Source organism: Hylobates moloch, unplaced genomic scaffold, assembly GCF_009828535.3.
Source record: "Hylobates moloch isolate HMO894 unplaced genomic scaffold, HMol_V3 SCAFFOLD_12, whole genome shotgun sequence".
NCBI classification, from domain to species: Eukaryota; Metazoa; Chordata; class Mammalia; order Primates; family Hylobatidae; genus Hylobates; species Hylobates moloch.
The window spans coordinates 20,937,795-20,964,763 of NW_026652287.1; the positions used below are offsets into that span (position 1 = coordinate 20,937,795).

At 40.7% G+C, this 26,969-nt stretch overlaps 2 protein-coding genes and 1 pseudogene across 5 annotated transcripts in view; 2 read left to right on the forward strand and 1 right to left on the reverse strand.

Moving 5' to 3' along the window:
* The window catches only part of TMEM116 (transmembrane protein 116), a 140,018-nt gene that overhangs the window by 3,772 nt on the left and 109,277 nt on the right, over positions 1-26,969 (forward strand). For 3 of the 4 annotated variants that reach the window (XM_058424679.1, XM_032168652.2, XM_058424680.1), the window contains exons 2-4: positions 10,666-10,712; positions 12,108-12,171; positions 23,570-23,701. In XM_058424679.1, coding sequence (XP_058280662.1) covers positions 10,699-10,712; positions 12,108-12,171; positions 23,570-23,701 — 210 coding nt within the window. In that variant the 5' untranslated portion in view covers positions 10,666-10,698. The remainder of the gene's footprint in view (positions 1-10,665; positions 10,713-12,107; positions 12,172-23,569; positions 23,702-26,969) is intronic. The other variant, XM_058424681.1, reaches the window with a different exon arrangement.
* On the forward strand, positions 14,986-15,234 carry LOC116477910 (immediate early response 3-interacting protein 1-like). The gene has a single exon (XM_032761904.2). It carries the CDS (start codon positions 14,986-14,988, stop codon positions 15,232-15,234), a length of 249 nt encoding a protein of 82 aa, XP_032617795.1.
* Positions 21,333-22,869, reverse strand: LOC116479337 (solute carrier family 25 member 3-like; annotated as a pseudogene).

Consider the following 26,969-nt stretch of genomic DNA (forward strand, 5'->3'; position numbering starts at 1 on the left):
ATTTTTCTACCTCAGCCTCCTGAGTAGCTGGGATTACAGACATCTGCCACCACACCTGGCTAATTTTTTTTATTTTTTATTTTTAGTAGAGATGGGGTTTCACCATGTTGGCCAGGCTCATCTTGAACTCCTGACCTCAAATGATCCACCTGCCTCGGCCTCCCAAAGTGCTGGGATTACAGGTGTGAGCCACCACTCCCAGCCTAGAAGTAGGTTTTATAGAAGTGAGGGAAGTGGATTGATTGAATAGGGAAAGGAAAAATTGGCACTTTTGCTATAAACTGCTAAAGTAATTGTCCCAGTCCTTCCTTTGAATAGCGCTCTGGTCCTAGTCAGTTGTCTTAAGATATAATTAGATTTTTGGGCTGGGCGCGGTGGCTCACACCTGTAATCCTAGCACTTTGGGAGGCCAAGGCAGGTGGATCACCTGAGGTCAGAAGTTCGAGACCAGACTGGCCAACATGGTGAAACGCTGTCTCTACTAAAAATACAAAAATTAGCTGGGTGCAGTGGCGGGCACCTGCAATCCCAGCTACTCAGGAGGCTGAGGCAGGAGAATTGCTTGAATCTGGGAGGCAGAGGTTGCAGTGAGCCGAGATTGTGCCATTGCACTCCAGCCTGGGCAACGAGTGAAGCTCCGTCTCAAAAAAATAATAATAATAATTAGATTTTTGGCCTCAGGACCTTGATGATGTCTACAAAAATAAACTGAGTATAGTTCTGGCATATTTTGGAAGTCATAAAATCCCACAGTTGACACTGATGTGGAAAATCAAAAGGGTCACCCTGGGTGTTGTATGGAGGTGAAGAGGAGGGGGCATGTTGCATGAGTGTCCACAAGACTTAGCATAGCAACTGGAGTGAAGAGGAAGAAAAATAGCATGATCGGCTGAGGCAGTTAATACATAAACTCCCATTTTTCTGTCCTTAAGCCAATGAGGCCCCAGTTTCACTGACCTCTTTGCTATTCCCGGTATACACAATGCATGTCCCTACCTCAAGACCTTTGTATTTTCTGTTTCTGGAACACCTTCTTTTAGGATATCCACATGGCTGACTACTTGACTTCCCTCAAGTCTTTGCTCAAACCTCACCTCCTACTGAGACCTATCCTGACGATCTTTTAAAAATTGCTTCTCCCTGACTGCCCTGCTTTCCATCTCCTTTCCCCTTATTGTTTTTTTCTCCATAGTGCTTTCAACTTGTAACAGACTATATAATTTGCTTAGTTGGCTTTTGCTTATTATCTTTTTCCTGTGAGGGTTGGATTTTTATTTTTTGTCTGAAAGAGAAACTATTCCATGTCTGTGTCTCAAAATACTTTTGGCTCTTTTTACATTCCCTTCTTGGACCATATGCAAGGGGACTTAAAAAAGTTCATGGAAAAAATGGGATTAAGGCCAGGTGCAGTGCCTTGCACCTGTAATCCCAGCAGTTTAGGAGGCTGAGGCAGGAATATGCCTGAGCCCAGGAGGTCAAAACCAGCGTGGACAACATAAGGAGACCCCATCTCTACAAGCAATTTAAACAACTTTTAGCTAGACGTGGTGGCACACACCTGTGGTCCCAGCTACTCAGGAGGCTGAGGTGGGAGGACCCTTGAGCCCAGGAGTTCGAGACCAGCCTGGGCAACATAATGAGACCTTGTCTCTAACAACAACAACAACAAATCAGCACAGAAGGAGGTTATATGTGTTGGGATGTTTATTGCAGCATTGTTTGCAGAAAACAAAAATAATCTACATGTCCATCATTAAAGGAATTGTTGGATAAATTTATGTGGAATATTATGTAGCAATCAAAATGGATTAGAACTATTTCTATTAAAGCAGAAAGATATCTGTGACATAGTGTGAAAGCAGTGTGTACAGAAACATATGATCCCATTTTTAAAAACCCTGCCACCTCAACAAAACCCCTTGCCATATATGTGTGTATATATTTGGATGTGTATTGATGAGCATAGAGAAAAAATATGGAGAAATACACTAGGATTTAACATTGGTTACAGTCTGAGGGAGTGAAGAGAAAGCACATAAGACTAATAAAAGGAAAAAATTATGGCATAATGCTGAGAAAAAAGTATAGAATGTAAAATACTAGCTGTAGTTACTGCAAATTTGTAAAAATGGAATATGCATATAGGCAAGAATTAAATCATTGTTTTAGCGAGATAATAGGACTACAGGAAACTTTTTACTTTGGATTTCTATTATGTTAATATTGTTTTTACAATAAAATAACATTTAAAAACTCAGAGTTTAACATTCAGGAATCAAGTCACATCAGCAGAAATGTTCCTTCTTTTGTCCCACTTTCAAATCATGTTATTTAGTCTTATTTATGTACTTTTTAAATGACCTGAAATATTATCTAGGTCAAAGAGGGATATAAATAAGTAAATAAAAATAACCTAACTCTTGTCAGTCTCATCTTTTAGTCCTGTATATTGCCATCATGTTAATACTCACAATTTTATCATGTAAAATGAGGATAATAATAATACTTCATAGGATTGTGAGTAGATGTAATTAGTTAATGCATATGAAGCATTGAGAGTGGTGCCCGGCATAAACTATGTACTCACTAAAGGCTTTATAACGCTCAGGAATTTATAATGGCACTTCTGCAGGATAAAATCCAAATGCAACAGCCTCCATAACCTAGTTGTAAAAGCTGTCTAAATAAAAATGCCATTTATAATAATTCATGTAGCTACTGAACTTTCGAAATGTACCCACTGAACTTTTGAAATGTACCCAATCCAAGTTGAGACAATGGAAGTGTAACTACCCACTGAATTTCAAAGTACAAAATTAAAGATGTAAAATATCTCAATGACGTACTTACATTGATTACACATTGCAGTGATGATAATTTGGATACTTCGGTTAAATGTATTATTTTTTGAGACAGGATCTCACTGTCACCCAGGTTGGCATGCAGTGGCCCGATCTTGGCTCACTTCAACCTCTGCCTCACCCCCATCCCCCACCTCTGGGGTCAAGCGAACCTCCTGCCTCAGCCTCCTGAGTAGCTGGGACCAAAGGCACATGACACCAAGCCCAGCTCATTTTTGTATTGTTTTGTAATGGGGTTTCACCATATTGTCTGGTCTTGAACTCCTGAGCTCAAGCGATTTGCTTACCTTGGCCTCCCAAAGTTCTGGGACTACAGGTGTGAGCCACCCCACCCAGCCAATAAATGTATTATTAAAATTAATTTCAGCCAGGCGCGGTGGCTCATGCCTGTAATCCCAACACTTTGGGAGGCCAAGGCTAGAGGATAACTTGAGACCAGCCTGGTCAACACAGCAATACCTCATCTCTACAACAGATTTAAAAATCAGCCAGGCATGGTGGGAGACACCCGCATTCCTAGCTACTTGGGAGGCAGAGGTGGGAGGATCTCCTGGGCCCAGACGTTTGAAGCTGCAGTGAGCTATGATTGCAGCATTATAATTAAGCAAGAATGACAGAGTGAGACCCTGACTCAAAAAAACAATTTCACCTATTTCTTCTTGCTTTTTTATGTTGCTTTTAGAAAATTTAAGATTACATATGTGACTCACATTATGTTTCTATTGGATAGTACCACTTAAGATTTTTAAAATAAGATAATTGTTACATTCTTCATCTTAGTCTCTGCCCTGTTGGTTTTTTAGACCCAAGTACAGTATACTTAACATTTATTTCTATTAACTTTTATTTAATAAAACTCATTATTCTGAAGTGTTTAGATCTTTTTAGATCTTAAGTCTGTCATTCCTCACAACTTTGGTATATGTTGAGTGAATATTCAAGAAATACTGAATGCCTATTCTAAGCACTGTTTTAGGTACTGGAGATATTGTATCTCCAGATATCCAAAATAATCTTGTGTAATAATTTAGATAGTAGGCCAGGTGCAGTGGCCCATGCCTGTAATCCCAGCACTTTGGGAGGCCAAGGCAGGTGGATCACTTGAGGTCAGGAGTTTGAGACCAGCCTGGCCAACATGGTAAAACCCTGTCTCTACTAAAAATGCAAAAATTAGCCAGGTGTGGCGGCCGGCACCTGTAGTCCCAGCTACTTAGGAGGCTGACACAGGAGAATTGCTTAAACCCAGGAGGTGGGAGTTGCAGTGAGCTGAGATTGCACCACTGCACTCCAGCCTGGGCAACAGAGCGAGACTCTGTCTCAAAAAAAAAAAATTAGATAATATCCCAAATATCCTTGCAACATACCAAGATACTTGGATATTTGATAAACGTTACATTTCAGAGATGATATTTGAGCTGATACTTGAAGGATGAGAAGGAGCCCGTTGTGATTATCTGGAGGAAAGACAGAGGAAACAACTATTGCAAATGATCTAAAGTGGAAAAATGCTTGCATGTTGGAGGAATACACAGTGGTAGGCAGACTCTAAGATAGCCTCCAATGATCCCTGCCTCTGGATATTCGTGTTCTTGTATAATCCCTTAGTAAGATCTATGACCAAAACAATATGGGAAAGGTGATGGGATCTTGCTTCAGTGATTTGGTTACGTAAGACTGTACCTTCCATCTTTCTAGGAGAACCTCTTGCAGAAGTCCACATGGCAAGGAACTGAGTGAAGCCTTTTGGTAACAGCTAAGAACTGAGGCCCTCAGTCTAACAGCCCTCATAGAACTGAATTACAACAATGACATGAGCTTGGAACCAGATTCTTCCCTATTTGAGCCTTCAAATGAGGGAGGCTCTACCTGTGGCCAATATCTTGATTATATCCTTTTGAGAGACCCTGAAGCAGAGGACCCAGTTAAGCCATGCTATGGACTTCTGACCCACAGAAGCTGTGAGATAATAAATGTGTATTTTAAGCCACCAAATTTGTAGAAAATTGTTATGCAACAATAGGTGTGTAATACTCATTTGATAAATATGCTCACTATGTTTTATTTCAAGTCATTGATGGAAGTGTTTTACAGAACAGTGCCAAGTCAGAATTCTGGTTCATATCAATAGAAGTCATTGCTAAGTTAATATTAATCAATTACGTGGCATTCCATTAGGTTTATTTGTGCAATAAATGACCTTAATTATGCTTCTACTTTGTCTATATATTTTTCTTTTTTCTTTTTAAGAGACAGGGTCTCATTATGTGGTGTGATCATAACTCTTTGTAACCTCAAACTCAAGTTATCCTCCCACCTCAGCCTCCTGAGTTGCTAGGGCTACAGGCATGTACCACCATACCTGGGTAATTTTTTACTTTATTTTTTGTAGAGACGGGATCTTACCGTGTCACCCAGGCTGGAGTGCAGTGGTGTGATTGTAACTCACTGAAGCCTCGAACTCCTGGGCTTAGGTCTCCTAAGTAACTATGATTACAGCATGAATCATCATATCCAGGCTATATTTTCTAATTTTTTTTTTTGAGACAGAGTCTCACTGTCGCCCAGGCTGGAGTGCAGTGGTACGATCTCGCCTCACTGCAGGCTCCGTCCCCCGGGCTTCACACCATTCTCCTGCCTCAGCCTCCCGAGTAGCTGGGACTACAGGTGCCCGCCACCTCGCCCGGCTAATTTTTTGTATTTTTAGTAGAGATGGGGTTTCACTGTGATAGCCAGGATGGTCTTGATCTCCTGACCTCGTGATCCGTCCGCCTCGGCCTCCCAAAGTGGTGGGATTACAGGCGTGAGCCACCGCGCCCGGCTTTTTTTTTTTTTTTTTTTTTTTGAGATGGAGTCTCACTCTGTCACCCAAGCTGGAGTGTAATGGTGTGATCTCGGCTCACTGCAACCTCTGCCTCCTGGGTCCAAGCAATTCTTCTGCCTCAGCTTCCATGGTAGCTGGGATTACAGAAGTGTGCCACCACATCTGGCTAATTTTTGTATTTTTACTAAAGATGGGGTTTCTCCATGTTGGCCAGGCTGATCTTGAACTCCTGACCTCAGATGATCTGCCTGTCTCAGCCTCCCAAAGTGCTGGGATTATAGGCGTGAGCCACTGCACCTGGCCTGTTTTCTAATTTTTATTGCATGAAGTGTCTCACCAAATGCTTTGTCAGAATTTCAGATATATGTCTAGTAATTCTATCCAAAAAGAGAACGGGTTAGTCTGGCATTATTATTATTATATATATATTTTTGAGACAGGTTCTCCCTCTGTTGCCCAGGCTGGAGTGTAGTGGTGCAATCATGATTCACTGCAGCCTCAAACTCCTGGGCTCAAACAGTTCTCCTATCTCAGCCTTTATAGTAGCTAGGACTATAGGCATGTGCCACCATGCCTGACTGATTTTTGTACTTTTTGTAGAGACAGGGTTTTATTATGTTGTCTGGGCTGATCTTGACCTCCTGAGCTCAGGTGATCCTTCCTGCCTTGACCTCCCAAAGTGTTGAGATTATAGGTGTGACCACTGCACCCAGCCTTTTTTTTTTTTTTTTTTTTTTTTTTTAAGTAAACCCATGCTGATTTAGCAGTTACTTTTTTTTTTCTAATTGTTTGCAAACACATCTTTTGGACGATTCATTCTAGAATCTTATTTGGGATCAATACTAAGATCCTTGACATATGGTTTGGTTTGCAGATGTCACATCTTTTTGCCTTTAATTTAGTTATCACCAGGTTTCTAGCAAGTTTCCCATTTTTACATGAACTCTCAAATTTTTCTCAAATGGTTTATTGGGTTAACTGGCAAGTTTTATCAGAATTCTGGAGTGTAATTTGTTCAGGCCAGGAGTGGTGGATTTAGAGTAGTCAGGTGCTCTCTTACAATCTTTATCTTCAGTTCCCTCTTACAATGTTTGTTTTATACTTTATATTCTGAGTATTATCCTTTTTAGTCAGACAGAAACATATCCATTAATCATTACACCATGAATTCTAGCACTGGGCATTTCCTTCCTTGCTTTTGTTCCAAACTTCATTTTATTGGCAATAATTTTACTAAGATACAATTCAAAAGCATTTCATAATTGGTAGCTGTTATTACTAGAAATCTTTTTTTTTTTTTTTTTTTTTGAGATGGAGTTTCGCTCTTGTTGCCCAGGCTGGAGTGCAATGGTGTGATCTTGGCTCACTGCGACCTCCGCCTCCTGGGTTCAAGCAATTCTTCTGCCTCAGCCTCCTGTGTAGCTGGCATTACGGGCACCCGCCACCATGCCTGGCTAATTATTTGTATTTAGTAGAGATGGGATTTCACCATGTTGGTCAGGCTGGTCTCGAATTCCTGACCTCAGGTGATCCACCTCAGCCTCCCAAAGTGCTGGGATTACAGGCGTGCTCCACTGTGCCTGGCCCTAGAAATCTTTAAATGTTATTGTTAGAAAACTTTTTGGTTAAATAAAAATATTTTACAAAGGCAAGTGTCTTTCTTGACTTTGAGTAACTTGCTCATGATAGCAATTTTATGAATATGTGTTAACTTCAATTGATATGTAATATATAGTAGTCAGTAAGTGAAGAACTGGGATAGGTTTGAACTTGCTAAGGAGCTTTTTTTTTGAGATGAAGTCTTGCTCTGTCATCCAGGCTGGAGTGCGGTGGCATGATCTTGGCTCACTGCAACTTCTGCCTCCCGGGTTCAAGCAGTTCTCTGTCTCAGCCTCCCGAGTAGCTGGGATTACAGGCGCCCGCCACCATACCCAGCTAATTTTTGTATTTTTAGTAGAGACGGGGTTTCACCATCTTGGCCAGGCTGGTCTCCAACTCCTGACCTTGTGATCCACCCGCCTCGGCCTCCGAAAGTGTTGGGATTGCAGGCGTGAGCCACCCCTCCCAGCCTTTTTTTTTTTTTAACACAGGGTTTCACTCTGTCGCCCAGGCTGGAGCGTGAGTGCAGTGATGCAAACACACCTCACTGCAGCCTGGACCTCTCAGCCTCAAGAGATCCTCCTGCCTCAGCCTGCTGAGTAGTCTGGACCACAGGCATGCAAGGAGCTGTTTGCTAAAAAGAGATAAAGGAAAACTGAAAATAAATATCACCTCCTTCATCATTTGAGCTTGGGTTAGCCCTTTTAGAAAAGGAAGATGGCAAGATTATGTTTCCAAAGAGACTTCAAAGGGACAAAGTGCTGAATATACAGCAAGCAGGGGATTAATTTTGATAGAAAAACTGAAAAGTAAATCCCCAAATGTTGGTAGATGGTCTACATGTTTTAGAAGAGAACGCCAAAGAGAAAAGTTATTCATCATTGATTATTCTAAGAAGTGCAGCAGACTAATTTGGCATGGCTGTTCTCTGAACAACATGAGATTTGTTCTTGACTGAAACAACAGTCCTTTGTCTAAAAGCATTTTCTTATCACTTGGTGAAACTGTCAGTAGTCTCCTCACCTTTATTAGGTAAGATGTATGAGTAGAGGCCTTAAAATACTTCCTAAGACGTTATGCTGGGGATTTCTGATCTAGAAATTTCCTGGTATTTTTATTTATTTGTTTACCTAACAATTTAAGCAAAGTGATTATAACTTAACCTCTATTTAACAATGTCTGGTCTTCCACTATAGACTATAATCTTTTTGTTTGGTTGGTTTGGTTTCTGTTTTGTTTTATTTTTATTTATTTGTTTATTTATTTTGAGATGGAGTCTCGCTCTGTCATCCAGGCTGGAGTGCAGTGTCATGATTTCGGCTCATTGCAACCTCCGCCTCCTGGGTTCAAGTGATTCTCATGCTTCAGCCTCCCAAGTAACTGGGATTACAGATGCATGCCACCCCGCCTGGTTTATATTTGTATTTTTAGTAGAGAAAGGTTTTGCCATGTTGGCCAGGCTGGTTTGAAATTCCTGACCTCAAGTGATCCACCCGACTTGGCCTCCTAAAGTTCTGGGATTACAGGCGTGGGCCAGCACACCTGGCCGTGTTTTATTTTGTTTTAGAAATGGTGTTTTGCTATGCTGCCCAGGTTGGAGTGCAATGGCTTTTCACAGGAACAGTGATAGCACACTGCAGCCTCAAACTCCTGGCCTCAAGAGACCCTTCTGCCTCCACCTCCCAAGTAGCCAGGACCACAGGTGCATGACATTGCATCTGGCTGTTTTTTGTTTTGTTTTGTTTTGGACTGTAATTTTAACCTGATGTGAATAAATTAGTCATGTATTTAAATTACTCTAGCCACTCAAGTGATTTAATTTGTTATCAATAAGGCTTTGTAGACTATATGAAATTATGGCTAGATGAAAGATACATAAATGAATGGTCTTCCTTCTGCTCTCTTTTTTCCTCCAGTCTTTGTCCAAATTTTATCAGTTCTTCCAAATCCTCTTTGAATGCTACTCTGTGTAGGTATATTCTTGCTGTGCGCAGATCATTTGAATTTTTGGTATTCAGGCCATTTTTCCTACTGTATGATAAGCTGTTAGAAGGCTGGGTCTATATCTTATTTATTTTTATATCTTCCATAACACACTGCTTTGCACAAAGTTGACATTTAAGCATCAGTGTATTAATGAATAATGTAATTTATGACAAACATTAATAACCACCTCAGCTTTTCACTAGTATTACTAAAACTTTATTAATTGAGTGAATAGGCAATCTCTCTTTTCCATCACAGGCTTCTGTCTCTAAACAAGGGCAAATTTTAGGGAGACCTCCTTTCTATCTCATTTATTTCTCCCCCCACCCCTTTTTTTAGTTCCATTTCTCTATTGCAGCTCTATTTATCTTTTCACTATGACTCATTCTTTTTTTCTCAATCCTGCCCCTTCTGTATCTGTCTGCTTTTTATTACTCCTGCCTCTTGCTCCTTTTAATTCCTAATGCCACTTACAACTTTGTTTCCCTGTCACCTCGTCTTTCTGTTTTTGTTCTTTCTGCTTGGCTTTCTCCTCCACTTGTCACTACCTCTCTCCTTCCCTTCAAGGTACAGAGCAGGATTCAGTATAGGAGGAGCCCAGCTGGGGTAGGGGTGGAGCCACCTGTTCACAGCTTCAGGATTCAGAACCTGACTAGAAAGGATCGACTGCTCAAGGGTAGCTGGGACTGAAGTCCCTATGACCTTTCCACTAGAGGCTAGCATTCTGGAGGACAGTTGGGACTTGGTAAGGTCAGAAGCTCTCCCTGTCTTCCTTTGTGTTCTCCCTTTCTTCCTTCCTGTTCTGCATTTTTCACTCACAATCTCTCTCTCCATACTACTAACTTTTCTTCAGTTTCTCTGTTTTACTATTCTATCTTTCCTCTTTCTACCTATCAGTGAACTCTAGTATTTGTCTCTTCTGTTACCTATTCTTTCCACACATCTCTGTATTCTCTCTCAACATTTAACTTTTTCTACCCACTCTCCATTTTGTTCTTCCTTTTATTGGTTTTCTCACCCAGGTTTCTTTTTTCTTAAACTCCTGGCCTCAAGTGGTCCTCTTACCTCAGCCTCTCAAAGTGTCGGGATTACAGGTATGAGCCACAGTGCCTAGCTAGCTTCCCTTTTTCATTTAGTCATTTTTCAATCCACATCTCTATTTTTTTAAAAATCATACTATTTCCCAGAGAAATAGAAATAAGAGAGGAAAAAAGGAGCACCTTGTCTTTCCAGGGGCCTGTTCAGCCTTTTGACTCATTCTCAGGCTTATAGTATGTTTTGAGATTAGGCTTTGAAGAAAAATTCATGCTGTACAGATAGTTAATAATGAACTTAGAGTTAGGTTGAATATTCAGTGTAAAAGGTTTGATTTTATTCTTTTTTCCTTGTTTTACTTAGGTTCTTCCTGCAATACAGTGGATACAATTTGTCATGGCTACTCTGAGGTATGTTTATTTAATCTCATATAACTAAACTAGTATAAGCAAAATTCGTCAATTCTGTAGTTTTCCACATTTCCCCCTCGGAGATTTGCTTTTACTCTTTAGTTAAAGAGAAATGATATTCTTTATTATGTTGATATTTTCTTACTAATAAAATGACAACATTAACAACAATAACAACAAAAAATTGATTAAAGGATAACATCTGAACATCAGTGGACAACCTGGTCAACAGGATCAATTGCAAAATCAATATCAAAGTGCTTACTTAAGCAGCACCTATACTAAAAATTGGAATGACATAGAGAAAATTGGCAGGGCTGAGCTCACACCTGTAATCCCAACACTTTGGGAGGCTGAGGTGGGCAGATCGCTTGAGCTCAGGAGTTTGAGACCATCCTGGGCAACGTGGTGAAACCCTGTCCCTACAAAAAACCAAAATAAAACAAAACAAACAAAAAAAAAACCCATAAAAATAGCTGGACATGGTGATATATGCCTGTAGTTCCATCTGCTCAGGAGGAGCTGTGGTTGCGCCACTGCATTTCAGCCTGGTTGACAGAGCGAGACCCTATCTCAAAAAAAATCAAAAAAAAAAAAAAAAAAGGTTGGCATGGCCTCTGGATAAGGAGAACATGCAAATTTGTGAAGCATTCTATATTTGTTTAAAAATATTGGCTGGATATGGTGGCCCATGCTTGTAATCCCAGCATTTTGGGAGGCCAAGGCAGGAGGATGGCCTGAGCCCAAGAGTTTGAGACCAGCCTGGGCAACATAGCGAGACCCTGTCTCTACAAAAAATTTTAAAAAATTAGCTGGGCATGGTAGCAGACACCCGTAGTTTCAGCTATTCAGGAGGCTAAGGTGGGAGGATCACTTTAGCCCAGGAGTTGGAGGCTGCAGTGAGCTGTGATTGTACAACTGTACTCTAGCCCGGGTGACGGAAGGAGACCCCGTCTCTAAAAAAAAAAATATGTGCAGGGCTGGGCATGGTGGCCCACACCTGTAATCTCAGTGCTTGAGAGGCCAAAGTGGGAAGATCACATGAGGCCAGGAGTTTGAGACCAGCCTGGGAAACATAGCAAGACCCTGTCTCTACAAAAAATAAAATAATTAGCCAGTTGTGGTGATGCACACCTATAGTCCTAGCTACTCAGGAGGCTGAGACAGGAGGATCACTGGGGCCCAGGAGTTCAAGGTTACATTGAGCTACAGGGGCACCACTGCATTCCAGCCTGGCTGACATAGCAAGACCCTGTGTCTAAAAATTTTTTTAATGCAGTTTATTTTATATCAATTATGCCAATAAAACTGTAAAAAAAAACCCAAAATTAATAACAAAAATGATGGCACTCCATTGTCCTGCTTTAATGATCAATCATCTTCTAAATCTCTCAGTGTTATAGGTTCAAGTTCACTTATTGCCTATGCCGTATTCCAGAATATACAGAAATCTCCAGAGGTGAGTGATTTCTCTTTGTGTTGGATTTGAACTTTTTAGTGACTTAGTCTCTGAAACAAATAACAGATATTACCTGTAAATGGTGAAATAATTCTATGAATTACTTTTAAATTTGTCATGATGATACAATGAGATATTTTTGGCATGGTCAATAGGGCTCCCTTTTCTTCTAGGTAATTATTTTAGCTATACCTTTGAATTCTGAGAGATTAACTTTTTTTTTTTTTTTTGAGACATAGTCTTGCTCTGTCACCCAGGCTGGAGTGCAGTGGCACAATCTCGGCTTACTGCAAGCTCTGCCTCCCGAGTTCACGCCATTCTCCTGCCTCAACCTTCTGAGTAGCTGGGACTACAGGCGCTCGCCACCACGCCCGGCTAATTTTTTGTATTTTTAGTAGAGACAGGGTTTCACTGTGTTAGCCAGGATGGTCTTGATCTCCTGACCTCATGATCCACCTGCCTCGGCCTCCCAAAGTGCTGGGATTACAGGCGTGAGCCACCGTGCCCGGCCCCGAGATTAACTATTAAATGTGGATTTCTTTGGTATGCATTAATTGCTAAGGCTAAGGAAACAGAATGTTGTCTGAATCCGATATTCACTCTAAGCATAGCAGGAGCTTGCCTAGAGGTGAGTTCTCTGATTTTGATACTTTAGTAAAATTGCTACTGGGACTAGGAGGTAGTTTAAAAACTTTGCTGTATGAAACATACTTATTTTGCTTCTCTGGCCTTCTAGGCAATTGCAATTTTATGGTGAAAACAGAGTAAAAATACATCTTAAACTATTCATACCAAAAAGATCAAATTCAAAACCTTCCTGATTAACAGAGTACTAGGGAGACTGATGTATTTTCTAGCTTAGTAAACAGATTTTAAGAGAAATATAACAACTATTCTCTAACCAGACCAAATAGCACAAAATTAGACAAAGCATAGGTCAGGACATGTATGGGAGAGCTTTTATATGTGGAAAATGCCATTGGGTTTTATTGGGCCCACTTTAATAATAAAAGTGACGTCTGTATGTTGAACACTTAGTATTTTCCAACTATGCTGAGTGCTTTACATACTTAATCTCATTGGTCCTCATCAATCTATAACAGGGATAGTATTAGGCCCATTTCACAAAAGAGGAAATTGTGGTTCAAGGTCAGAAAATAATTTGTTCAAGTTACGCAGTAAGTAGAAGAGCAGGGGTTTTTTTCTTTTTCTTTTCTTTTTTTTTTTTTGAGATGGAGTCTCACTCTGTTGCCGCGGCTGAAGTGCAGTGGCACGATCTTGGCTCACTACAAAGTCTGCCGCCTAGGTTCAAGTGATTCTCCTGTCTCAGCCTCCCAAGTAGCTGGGATTACAGGTGACTGCCACCGCATCTAGCTAATTTTTTTTTTTTTTTTTTTTTTGGAGACAGAGTTTCGCTCTTGTTGCCCAGGCTGGAGTGTGATGGTGCAATCTTGGCTCACTGCAACCTTCGTCTCCTGGGTTCAAACAATTCTCCTGCTTCAGCCAGGGTTTCACCATCTTGGCCTGGTTAATCTTGAACTCCTGATCTCCTGATCCACCTGCCTGGACCTCCCAAAGTGCTGGGATTACAGGTGTGAGCCACCATACCTGGCCAAGAGCAAGGATTTTTAAAAGTCGATACTCTCAACTATAATTGCTCTCCAAACTAAACAAAATTTTTAATATTTATTATATTCTAGATAAATTTGCTCAGTGCTTTCAATGTATTTTTCACTTAATCCTTAAAAAACTTTGAGATGGATATTATTAGTCTGATATTGCAGACAAGGAAACTGAATCCTGGTAAGGGGGACTTACCTAAGTTCTTACAGCTAGTAAGTGTTGGAGCTGGAATTTGAATGCAACCTTGTCTTGTTCCAGAGCCTCTCCCCCATACACTTTTAAACCACCAAAATATAATGTCCAATGAAAATGGATTTTGAAGTTTCAGTGGTAGATTGTGACTGCGTAAGTCAAACTGGAAAGTAAAAGTCTTGATACTGTATTGTCATTGCCTGCCGAAGTAATTTTAAGTCAAACATCTTGTGATTCAGATTTTCTTAATGTTTATTTCCTTTGCTGGAATTTGAGTTCAGATATGATTAAGTTAATAAAGTATGAGTTACACAATAGAGAGAGCTAAGCTTTATCTCTGAAAGCAGGGTTTCTCAACCTCAGCTTTTTTGAGATTTGGGGCTAGATAATTATTTGTAGTCCTGTACATTAGGATGTTTGGCAGCCTTTACCAGCTGGATACTAGTAGTAAATCCCCTGTTCTTCAGTTGTGACAACCAAAAATTTCTTCAAACAATGCCAAATGGTCCAGGTGTAGTGGCAGGTGCCTATAGTTCTAGCTACCCAGGAGGCTGAGGTGGGAGGATTGCTTGAGCACAGGAGTTCAAGGCTGCAGTGAGCTATGATCATATCACTGCACTTCAGCCTGGGTGACAGAGCAGGACCCCATCTCTTAAAAATAAAAAAATTGCTGAATATCCCTGTGAGGGTTGGATCGGGGCAAAATTGTTCTTGTTTGAAAACTACTATCCAAGGTGACTTTCTGGCATAACAGTGGGTTGGGACTTTATAAAGATATAAGGTGTTAAGGTCTAATTTGGCTTAGGACATGACTCTTTTTTCTTATTATTTATAATTAAAACAAAATAGAGATGCTCTTGAGTAGGGAGAGCTCTTGGTTTATTCTGCCCATGGTTTAAATTAAAGACAAATAGAGAGGAAAGCACCAGCCATGGTGGCGCCAAGTCCCTTGTGGTAGCAGAGAGGAATCAGTTGGACCTCACGGGAGCTTGGATGGTCATGGCCTTTACCTTGTACTCACTGCTGCAGGCAGCCCTGCTCTGTGTCAATGCCATTGCCATGCTGCACGAAGAGAGATTCCTCAAGAACATTGGCTGGAGAATAGACCAGAGAATTGGTGGATTTGGGGAAAAGCCAGGAATTAAATCTCAGCTAATGAACCGTATTCAATCTGTAACAACTGTGATGAGAATGCCATTGATAATAGTAAACTCAATTGCAATTGTGTTACTTTTATTATTTGGATGAATATCAGTAGAGGAAATGGAGACTCAGAAGAGATGCTAGCAGAAGTTACTATTTAGGTCATTACTGGAATAAAGGCTGAGATGGGAGGATCACTTGAGCCTGGGAGGCTCAGGAAGTAAGTAAGTAAGACTGCAGTAAGCCAAGATCGGGCCACTGCACTCCAGTCTGGGTGACAAAGTGAGACCCTATTTCAAAAAAAAAAAAGAAAAGAAAAAAAATCAGATCATGAGAGGCAGTAACTCTCCAGGACTGGAATATTTGCTCACTGTTAATGGTAGCTCACTCTGTGCTGAGATTGTTAAAAGAGTGCATAAGACTGTTGTTTCTGTTTTTAAAGATATTTTTCTATCTCATTTCTGAGGGATGAATTTTTTTAAAAAGTTTTGAAGTTCTTTGGGACTTAGCCATGATGTGAATGCTTATCCCTAGATGAAATTTAAAGGATTTTTAAAAAGTAATTGCTACACGTAAAATAATAAATAGGTAATTTGAGTAATTTTATTTTGAACTCCTTGGTTAATTATTTTGTTTGTATATTGTTTCAGCTATGGATAATTCACATTTATAGACACTATTGCGGAGTAATACTCTCTGATATATCAAGGAAAATTGTGTTAGTCACATGATGATTTTGTTTTACTTTTTTAATGCATTTATTATTTTATTAATTGGACTAAATGTTGAGACCAGACCAGTGTCTACATATTTTCATTGTTAGAAAAATCTACAAAAGTCTACCCTTTCTACAATGATGACTTTAAAAAAAAAAGCAGCATAAATATTAGCCTGCAAGAGCAGTCCTAAACAATCACAATTAAACTATACTACACAAGAAGACTGTTGTGAAGCATTTACCTCCCCCAAAATCTTTACAGTTGCATTTCTTGGTGAAGTGGCACACTGTAGGTTGTGATTCTTAATTCTTCATTGTGTTTGTCAATAGGACATTCATGCTGGATAGGTTGTCTTTTATTTATTTTTTTATGTCTCAAATCATCTTGTGGGATTGTTTGCTCATCTCGTAATACAGTTTTAAGCAGAAAGGTTGAAACAATGTAAATGGTTTTTGTGAAAATTATTGGTTACTATATTTTTTTTTCTTTTTGAGCTGGAGTCTCGCTATGTAGCCCAAGCTGGAGTGCAGTGGCGCAGTCTCAGCTCACTGCAAGCTCCGTCACCAGGGTCTCGGTTCAAGCAATTCTGGCTCAGCCTCCTGAGTAGCTGGGATTACAGGCATGCGCCACTATGCCCAGCTAATTTTTGTATTTTTAGTAGAAACGGGGTTTCACCATGTTGGTCAAGCTGGTGTTGAACTCCTGACCTCGTGATCCACCCTCCTTGGCCTCCCAAAGTGCTGGGATTACAGGCGTAAGCCACCGCGCCCAGCCCAGTTACAATATTTTTAAAGAGCTAGAATGGCCTCTTTGTAAATAGAAGAACATTTGTAAATAAAGTTGAATTTCTAAGTAAAAAAAAGGACACACAAATGTATATATATGTGGGGTTTTTTTAAAGAGTTTTTGCTTTCATGTTTAGGACCATATCTTATGCTTTTTTGGGTTTTCTTTATTACCAGTCACTATGCTGGTTGTATTTTTCTTAAGAGCATGAGCTATATTATACATTTCTTTGTATTTCCTTCAAAATAATGCCTTGTTATACATAGGAGGGGTAGAATGTTTCTTGATTTCAATAATAGGTACTCAGTTAATTTTTGTTGTATAATTGATTGAACTTTATCTTCTGTTATTAGAATTGAGTGCAAGCAAACCTCACCTTGTTTTGTCCTCCTTTGCCCTGCCAAAGACTTCTGATATGTTTTAACATCTCCCTATACATAGGGCCCTTACCTTTCCTTTCCCCTTTTCCCCCTTTCCCTTTCCTGAGAGTCTTGCTTTGTCATTCAGGCTGGAGTGCAGTGGTGTGATCTCGGCTCACTGTAACCTCCATCTCCTGGATTCAAGTGATTCTCCTGCCTCAGCCTCCCAAGTAGCTGGGACTACAGGCATGTGCCATCATGCCTGGCTAATTTTTTGGTATTTTTAGTAGAGACAGGGTTTCACTACATTGGTCAGGCTGGTCTCGAACTCCTGATCTCAGGTGATCTCGCCTCGGCCTCCCAAAGTTCTGGGGATTACAGGCATGAGCCACTGCACCTGGCCTCATAGGGCTATTTCTTGAATTAATGATTAGAATGTTATTGCTCACAAAAGCTGCATGGCTGCTTTTCTTCTCCAGGGATTATTTATGTGAAAGTTGATTATACATATTGGATCATTCTTGTCATACCCAACTAAATTGGAGTCGAGAAGCCAAGGGGAACAAGCTCTCAGAGCACATAGCACCTGCTCCAATAATTAATATTTTTACAAGCCCAGCTACTGAAATAGCCCAATGTAACCCTGAGACCAGTTTGATCTTGTAGTTGCCAAAATGACTTGCCCTGACTCTTAGGACTAGTTTTACATACCATGGTCGCTCACTAATCAGAATTTGCCGACTCCCAAAACTTTCTTTGGTGCCAGTGAGCTTGCTTTCAAAACAACATGTACTATTTCCCTTTCTAATAAAACTCCCAGTCATCTCTTTGTTCTTCAGACATGTCCAAGACCACGCTGTCTGTGTGTATGCCCTGAAACGCAATTCTTGCTTCCCAAATAAAACATTTTAAATTTAGAGATTTGTCTCTATGTATTTATTGGCTTCACCATTTCATATTTAGTCTTAGTTTTTTTAATCTCTTAACAGTTATAAACTTGTGATAGGTCATAAGCCAGTAGAATCTATGACTGTGCCATCCAGCTGGAATTTTAGCAAGCTTACCCAGAGAAAAGGCCATATGTGGTTAACATAATAGCTGATATTTATTAAATACTTTATACTTTTAAATGTTTTATTACATATTATTTCACTTTTTTATGTTTCTGTTAGCCAAGGCAACTTGACCATCTAACCCTATTAACAAGATATTAATTAGCATCTTATCTCTTTTTCTGGTTTGGGAGAAACATATGAGAAAAATCTTCTTGTACAGATGGGCTTGGGAGAAAGAGATGAGAAAAATTCTCTTTTGTACACGTGGGGAGATTAGTTCTTATATTAGGTAATATCTGTTTTTTTTGTTTGTTTTTGGTTTTTTTTTTTTTAGATAACAGGATTTTGCTGTGTCATTCAGGCCATAGTACAGGATCATAGCCTACTGTAGCCTCAAACTGCTAGGCCCAAGCCATCCTGCCACCTCAGCTTCCTGAATAGCTGAGACTACAGGTGCACGCCACTATATCCAGCTAATTTTTTTAATTTTTAATTTTGTAGAGACAGGGGTCTCATTATGTTGCCAAGGCTGGCCTGGAACTCCTGGCTTCATTCAGTCTTCCCGCCTCAGCCTCACAAAGTGCTGGGATTACAGGCTTGAGCCACAGTGCTTGGCCAGGACTTTAAAATTTGTAAATGTATTTTTTTATTGTGAGATATATCAGACATGAATTACAATGCATGAAACATGTATGTACTGTTTAAAGAATGATTATAAACAAACACTAGTGACAAGAAATGGAACATTACCTGTACCTCCAGACATATACCTATTGAGGTTCTTCCCAATCACAGCTCTCCCTCTCACCTCTAGAGATAATCAGTATCCAGATTTCAGTCCTGTTGCTTTTTGTTCCCGTTAATACTTGCTGTTATCGGACTTTTAAAATTTTTGCCATGAGTGTGTAATTATTTTCTTATTGTGGTTTTAATTTTTCGTTTCCTTTGTTACTAATAAAGTAGGCTATATTTTCATATGTTTATGGCCATTTGGATTTCCTCTTTTGTTAAATATTTTTGCCTGTTTTTCTGTTGAGTTTTTCTTATTGCTTTATAATTTTTTTAAAACACAGTTTGGATCCTTTGTCAGTTATATGTGTTACAAATATCTTCTCCTATTTTGTGGTATGTCTTTTTACTTTCTTTATGGTGTCTTGACACAGACTTAATTTTTTCATTTTAATGTGGTTGATTTTTTTCATTATTTCTTTTAGAGCTTTTTGTGTTTTGTTAGGAAAATTTTCCCTAACCAAAAATTGAAGACATTCTCCTATAGAATGTAAAAAAAGGTTTACGTTTTTGCCCTTTTGCATTTAGGTCTATAAACCACTTGGAATGGAATTTTTTTTTTTTTTTTTTTGAGACAGGGTCTTGTTCTGTTTCCCTGGCTGAAGTGCAGTGATGCAATCATGGTCACTGCAGCCTTGACCTCCTGGGCTCAAGTGATCCTCCTGCCTCAGACTCCCAAGTAGCTGAGACCACAAGTGTGTGTCACCATGCCCAGCTAATTTTTTTACTTTTTATTTTATTTTTAGAGATGGAGTCTCACCATGTTTCCCAGTCTGGTCTTGAACTCCTGGGCTCAAGCAGTCCTCCTGCCTCAGCCTCCCAAAATGTTAGGATTATAGACATGTAGTCACTGAGCCTGGCCTAGAACTGATTAGATGGAGTCTCACTCTGTCGCTCAGGCTGGAGTGCAGTGGCGTGATCTCAGCTCACTGCAACCTCCACCTCCTGGGTTCAAATGATTCTCCTGCCTCAGCCTCCTGAGTAGCTGGGATTACAGACGCCTGCCACCATGCCCAGCTAATTTTTGTATTTTTAGTAGAGATGGAGTTTCACCATGTTGGCCAGGCTGGTTTTGAACTCCTGACCTCAGGTGATCTGCCCACCTCCCAAAGTGCAGGGATTACAGACGTGAGCCACCATGCCCGTCCTAGAACTGATTTTTTGAGTGTAGTGTGAGATACAAAGTAGGGGCCTAATTTCATTTTTTTTTTTCCTGTATGGATACCCAATTGTTCAAGCTTCATACTTTGAAAAGACTATCTCTTTTCTATTGATTGAAAAAGCCACTTATATCATATATCAGAGATCTATATATATATTGCTGGGTTTAATTTGGGCTGTTTTCATTCTATTCACCTATTTGTCCATCCCCGTACTAGTACCACAGTATCTTTACTCTAGGTCTATGTTAGTTTTTGTAGGGAGACCCCCTGAAACTATTGCTACGGAATAAAAGATGAAATGCTCCTGATTATTATACAAAATTGCATACAGGGTTGCATAAAGACAATGCAAGATTGGGCTGCCAGAATGAGCCAACAGCGCGTGATGTGCTTCTCCCTGCAGAGAGCCTATAAACGGACGTGCAGTCAGGGAGGTTTCACATCACCAAGATTATTATCCCAGAAAAGCAGATGTTCATAGCTCTGGGAATGGAATGTGACCCTTGTGGAGAGCCTATAAATGGACACATAAGGGGTGCCTGTTCATATGGATAAGATAGGGTTATAAACGCCCTTATCTTGCCACAGCTTTTCTAGGTCTCTTTAGGGTTAAGGCATACCTGCTTCTGAGAATTTGTGGTCTAACCGGTTGTTTCACGTCCTGTTTCTATTGATTGTTTGCAACCAGCTTTTGCTGCAAATATTACTGCTGATTAGTATCTTACTAAACATAGGTTATGGATAGACTGTATTTCTGTTTTAAGGCTCTGTTAGAAATTGCTGACACACACACTATATTGTAAATTCTTATCTCTGTATACTGTACTTCTGCATACCAATGTTACATTAAGGCATTACTTCATCCCCATGTGATCATCTCACCTCATAATCAAATGACCCTAAATCCCTCACTAACCTACCCCCGCCCTCACTAAACTTAATAATAAATGCTGGTATATCCAGTGCATTGGTGGTATCGCAGGACCAGAAGGCGGTGACACCCTGGACCCAGCTTTCACTATTTTGTGTGTGTCTTTTATTTCTGACCTGCCGATCCGCCTGGGAACAAAGAAAGAGCCCCATTGCATTGTGGGCTGCTGGCCAGATCCCGCAATAAGTCTTAAGATGAGGTGGGGCAAGTTCTCCTTTTTTTTCAAGAGTGTTTTGGTTATCTTAACATTTTGTATTTCTTTCTTTTTTTCCTGAAGAGTTGGGTTTATTTCAATAGTAAATTTGAAACTCTTGACTTAAGCAAAAGTACTATAGTAATTATATCAGGAATAGACAATTTCCTACACTGTCAAATATATGAAAGTTCCTTTTGTACTTTCTTCAATACTGATCAACATGCAGTTTCAGTCCACATTTGCTTTGATCTGTCTGCTGAGTTAACCTGAGCTGCTTCTTCAGAGATTCTGGCATCTTGGGTGGGGGAGGGCAAGGAAGGCTGAAGTAGACCTTCACAGAATCATAGATAAACTACTGTAGTGCAGTCAGAGTACCAGTCATAATGATACAGACAAACAGTGCCTTCCATACACCTTTAAATCCAAGTCTCTGGAGGACTTGAGAAGCACTGCTACCTTTTTCTTTATTCGACACAGATACCACAGAATCATCAGGGTGAGAAACAATTGCACAAAACACTCCAGGTATGTAACCTGCTACAAATGTTACAACCAGCTCCTCTGCCTTTGAACATTCACCACAGGGCTTCCAAACCACAAACTTGTACAATGCTTCAACAGTACCTTAAAAGCAGGCAAACTTCATCATGGCATATGCTGTCTCATCCAGAGAGGAGCAACCCCTTTGTAAATGTTTTTAGGTCTTCTTCCTTATACGTCTTGGAAGCTGCCTCCCTCAAAGTCTTGGTCTAACCTTGTTGGGTTTGAATTTGAACTTTAGCAGCTTCCATAGGGCAATCACAGCAAAGAATTCAGCACTGGCGGAGGCAGCCAAATACAGTGATGTGCACCAGAGGTAACATGCTCTGGGAGTATGTTGCTATACAAGACATTAAAGACTTCATAAAAGCCAAACTTGCAGAGCCCCTGCATGGAGTGGCCAGTGAAAGTCAGGGCCCGTCCTTTAGCCAAACAATGAATACCATCCTCCTTAAATGTAACTGAGAATCCATTAAATATGCCATTGTACTTTTGTGGGTCCACCTACATACAGCATTTCACTAAACCCAGGGGAATGACCGCAGTGTGTGTCAGACCACAACCTAAGACCCAATGAGAGCCACACAGTGCATAATACTTCGTGGAGTCAACTTCACAACTGTACTTTTATAAGGCAGCAGCTGCCAGGTTAAGAGAGCAGTGGGGGGGCCTTGCGTGTCTTGTGGGACTGCTGTGGAGGTCCGTGAGGCCATCATCCACCAGCTGCAGGTGTGGCACATCAAAGGAGTTTGCCCATGCCAGGTGTGCCATGGATGAGAGCTTCTCCCTAAGATGGCAAACACCCCACTGTTACTCCCTTGGATTGTGGCTCACAGGGTGATATTTTGTACTTCTACATCAGATTTAGAGTCAGCTTGTCAAGTTCCACAGGAAAATAGGTTGAGATTTCACTGAGATTGTATTTAATCTTTAGGAGTCCCTCAATAAATGTTTTATAATTTTCTCCATAGAATGACCAAAACTATTTTTAGATAAGTGGGAATGGGGATGCCAAAAGGAGAAGGATAAGAAAAAGACAAATTTCACCAGTGTGGTCAGAAATTGAAAGGCAACATATACAGTTCATTCTGACATTTTTCAGTATTGCTGGCTTTTTACCCTGACTTTTTATTACTGTAAACATGTTTTCATTTTCTTTAAGTCCTCAGCCACATTCCTAAACACTTAGCAGAATACCTCATTTCTTATATTTAGAAGATGTTGCCATCGGGCTCGGTGGCTCACGCCTGTAATCCCAGCACTTGGGAGGCTGAGGCGGGTGGATCACAAGGTCAGGAGATCGAGACCATCCTGGCTAACACGGTGAAACCCCATCTCTACTAAAAATACAAAAGATTAGCCGGGCATGGTGGTGGGCACCTGTAATCCCAGCTACTTGGGAGGCTGAGGCAGGAGAATGGCATGAACCCGGGAGGCGGAGCTTGCAGTGAGCCGAGATCGTGCCACTGCACTCTAGCCTGGGTGACAGAGCGAAACTCTGTCTCAAAAAAAAAAACAAAAAAAACAAGATGTTGCCTGTGCCACTAAACCACTCTCAATTGTCTCCTTGTGGTACATCTCCACCACAAAATTTCTCATCTTTCCACTCTTTTTTTAACCCTATACCTAAGAAAGGAATGTCCCTGTGAGTAAGACGGTTCAGTACTAATCTATCCATGAGTACTCTGATTCCAGAACAGTTGGGATAACTGTGGTTATAGTGGTTATAGATTCCTTCCTATCTGTAGTCTTCCTTTGCATTCCCCACAATCAACCAATGGCAGAGGCCCCAGAAAAATGATGCCAGTTTCCTGCTAGAAACATAAAATGTAAGAATTGTTACATTGTTAACATTCTCCTAGCTACATCACATATGAAATGAGGATTTTATTACTTTGACAGATAAGACCACTTTTTTATCTGAGCTTCTGTGACCTGCTCCTGGGACTTTGCTGGCTCACAGAGACACTTCTCTATGGAGCTTCAGTAGCAAATAAGGACATCATCTGCTATAACCTACAAGCAGTTGGACAGGTGAGTGCTACAAGACTGTCACTGCACCTTACAAGAAAGGCACACTCAGATCTAAATAGAAACAAAGATGATTCACCTTGGGAAGTGGAGACTTGGTCTGTCACCAGGCTGGAGTACAGTGGTGCGATCTCAGCTCACTGCAAGCTCTGCCTTCAGGGTTCACACCATTCTCCTGCCTCAGCCTCCCGAGTAGCTGGGACTACAGGCGCCTGCCAACACGCCTGGTGAATTTTTTTTGTATTTTTAGTAGAGACGGGATTTCACCGTGTTAGCCAGGATGGTCTCGATCTCCTGACCTCATGATCCACCCACCTCGGACTCTCAAAGTGCTAGGATTACAGGCATGAGCCACCTCACCCAGCCATTTTTTTTTTTTTTTTTTTGAGACAGGGTCTCGCTCTGTCACCAGACTGGAGTGCAGTGGTGCTATCTTGGCTCACTGCAACCTCTGCCTCCTAGGTTCAAGCGATTCTCCTGCCTCAGCCTCCCGAGTAGCTGGGACTACAGGCTTGCACCACCAGGCCAAGCTAATTTTTGTACTTTTAGTAGAGACGAGGTTTCACCATGTTGGCCAGTATGGTCTTGATCTCTTGACCTCATGATCTGCCAGCCTCAGCCTCCCAAAGTGCTGGGTTTACAGGTGTGAGCCACCGTGCCCAGCCAATGAATACTTTTTATAACCTGTTTTTATTATTCAACATATTGTGACCATATTTCCAGGTAATGAAATACTTTTCTATAACATCATTTGAAATGATTGGATGATTTTGTGTTACAGAAGTAAAATAAACATTGGATTTTGAAAATACTACAGATAATCATATATGGATTGTATATCTTTCATGAATTTTACCAATGGATTAATCCACATAGTGCCATCAGTATATAATACTGCTTCTATATTTCTGAGACATGCAGTGTGAAAAAAGTAAAGGTTAAAATGCAGCCTATGCTCACTGCTAGATATTTCCTTTGGAATTTGTTACTAGAGGGGAAATTTCTTTCAATTTAGTAAGAAATTAATAATATGTAATTGGTGGTATAAAATCTGTGCACTAATATGTTACCGATCTCATATGAGTTTAAAATGTTTTAGAGTCATATGTTGCTCAGTCCTGCTAATAACCTTATGAATTATATAGAATTAAGGCTATATTGTTTATTCAGATAATTACAGTCTTTGATCAGAAAAGTCTGTATTAGAATCCTGGACCTGATTAACTTTGTAATGTTTGGCCAGTACCTAATCTTTCTGAACTTCAGTCTCCTAATCTGTAAAATGTTCATTAATAATGTTTACTTTGTGCTTGGTACAGATGTGGTTAATGTTACTTTTTTTGAGACAGAGTCTCGCTCTTTCGCCCACGCTGGAGTGCAGTGGCATGATCTTGGCTCACTGCAAGCTCCACCTCCTGGGTTCACACCATTCTCCTGCCTCAGCCTCTCAAGTAGCTGGGACTACAGGCGCCTGCCACCACGCCTGGCTAATTTTTTTTGTATTTTTGGTAGAGACGGGGTTTCACCATGTTGGCCAGCCACTGCAAAACGTGCCAAATTGTAAAGACCATCAAGGCTAGGAAGAAACTGCATCAACTAACGAGCAAAATAACCAGCTAACATCATAATGACAGGATCAAATTCACACATAACAATATTAACCTTAAATGTAAATGGGCTAAATGCTCCAATTAAAAGACACAGATGCAAACTGGATAAAGAGTCAAGACCCATCAGTGTGCTGTGTTCAGGAAACTCATCTGTGTATATGTACTGGCCTTTATTTTGTTGAGATAGTTTTCTTCTGTTCCTAGTTTGGTTCTGTTCCTAGTTTGGGGATTTTTTGAGTGGGTTTTTTTTTTTTTTAATCATGAAAGGGTATTGAATTTTGTCAAATGCTTTTCTGCATTAATTGTAATCATCATATAGTTTTTTCCTTAATTCTATTAATGTGATATATTAATTGATTTTTGTATGTTGAACCATCCTTGCATTCCAGGAACAGCTCCTATTTCGTCATGGTGTATAATCCTTTTTTTTTTTTTTTTGAGACGGAGTCTTGCTCTGTCACCCAGGCTGGAGTGCAGTGGCGCAGTCTCGGCTCACTGCAAGCTCCGCCTCCCGGGTTCACGCCATTCTCCTGCCTCAGCCTCTCCGAGTAGCTGGGACTACAGGCGCCCGCCACCACACCCGGCTAATTTTTTTGTATTTTTAGTAGAGACGGGGTTTCACCGTGGTCTCGATCTCCTGACCTCGTGATCTGCCCGCCTCGGCCTCCCAAAGTGCTGGGATTACAAGCGTGAGCCACCGCGCCCGGCATAATCCTTTTAATGTGCTGTTGAATTTTGTTTGCTACTATTTTGTTGAGGATTTTTCCAACAGTATTCATCAGGGATATTGGTCTGTTCTTTTCTTGTAGTGTCATTGTCTGGCTTTGGTATCAGGGTTTTGCTGGCCTCATAGAATGAGTTGGGAAGCATTGCATCCTATTCAACTTTTTGGAATAACTTGACAGGTTTCGGTGGTAATTATTCTCTAAGTGTTTGATAGAATTTACCAGTAAAGCCATTTGGTTCTAGGCTTTGTGTTTGGGGAAATTTTTTGATTACTGATGAAATCTCCTTACTAGTTATAGGTCTGTTCCAATTTTCTATTTCTAAACTATTATTATTATTACTATTATTATTGTTTGAGACAGGGTCTTGCTCTGTCTCCCAGGCTGGAGTGCAGTGGTTCAATCACAGCTCATTGCAGCTTCAACCTCCTGGGCTCAAGCAATCCTGCCACCTCCTACCCCTGAGTAGCTGAGAGCACAGGTGCATGTCACCATGCCCAGCTAATTTTTTTGTTTTTTTTTTAAGATGGAGTCTTGCTCTGTTGCCCATGCTGGAGTACAGTGGTGTGATCTCAGCTCACTGCAACCTCCACCTCCCAGGCTCAAGCGATTCTTCTGCCTCAGTCTCCCAACTGGCTGGGATTACAGGCACACGCTACCATGCCTAGCTAATTTTTGTATTTTTAGTAGAGATGGGGTTTCACCGTATTGGTCAGGCTGGTCTCAGACTTCTGACCTCAGGTGATCTGCCTGCCTCAGCCTCTCAAAGTTCTGGGATTACAGGCGTGAGCCACCATGCCTGGCCCCAGCTAATTTTTTTTTTTTAGAGAGATAGACAGTCTCACTGTGTTGCCTAGGCTAGTCTTGAACTCCTGTGCTCAAGTGGTCTTCCCACTTCAGCCTCCCAAAGTGTAGTCCCAAAGTGGGATTACAGGC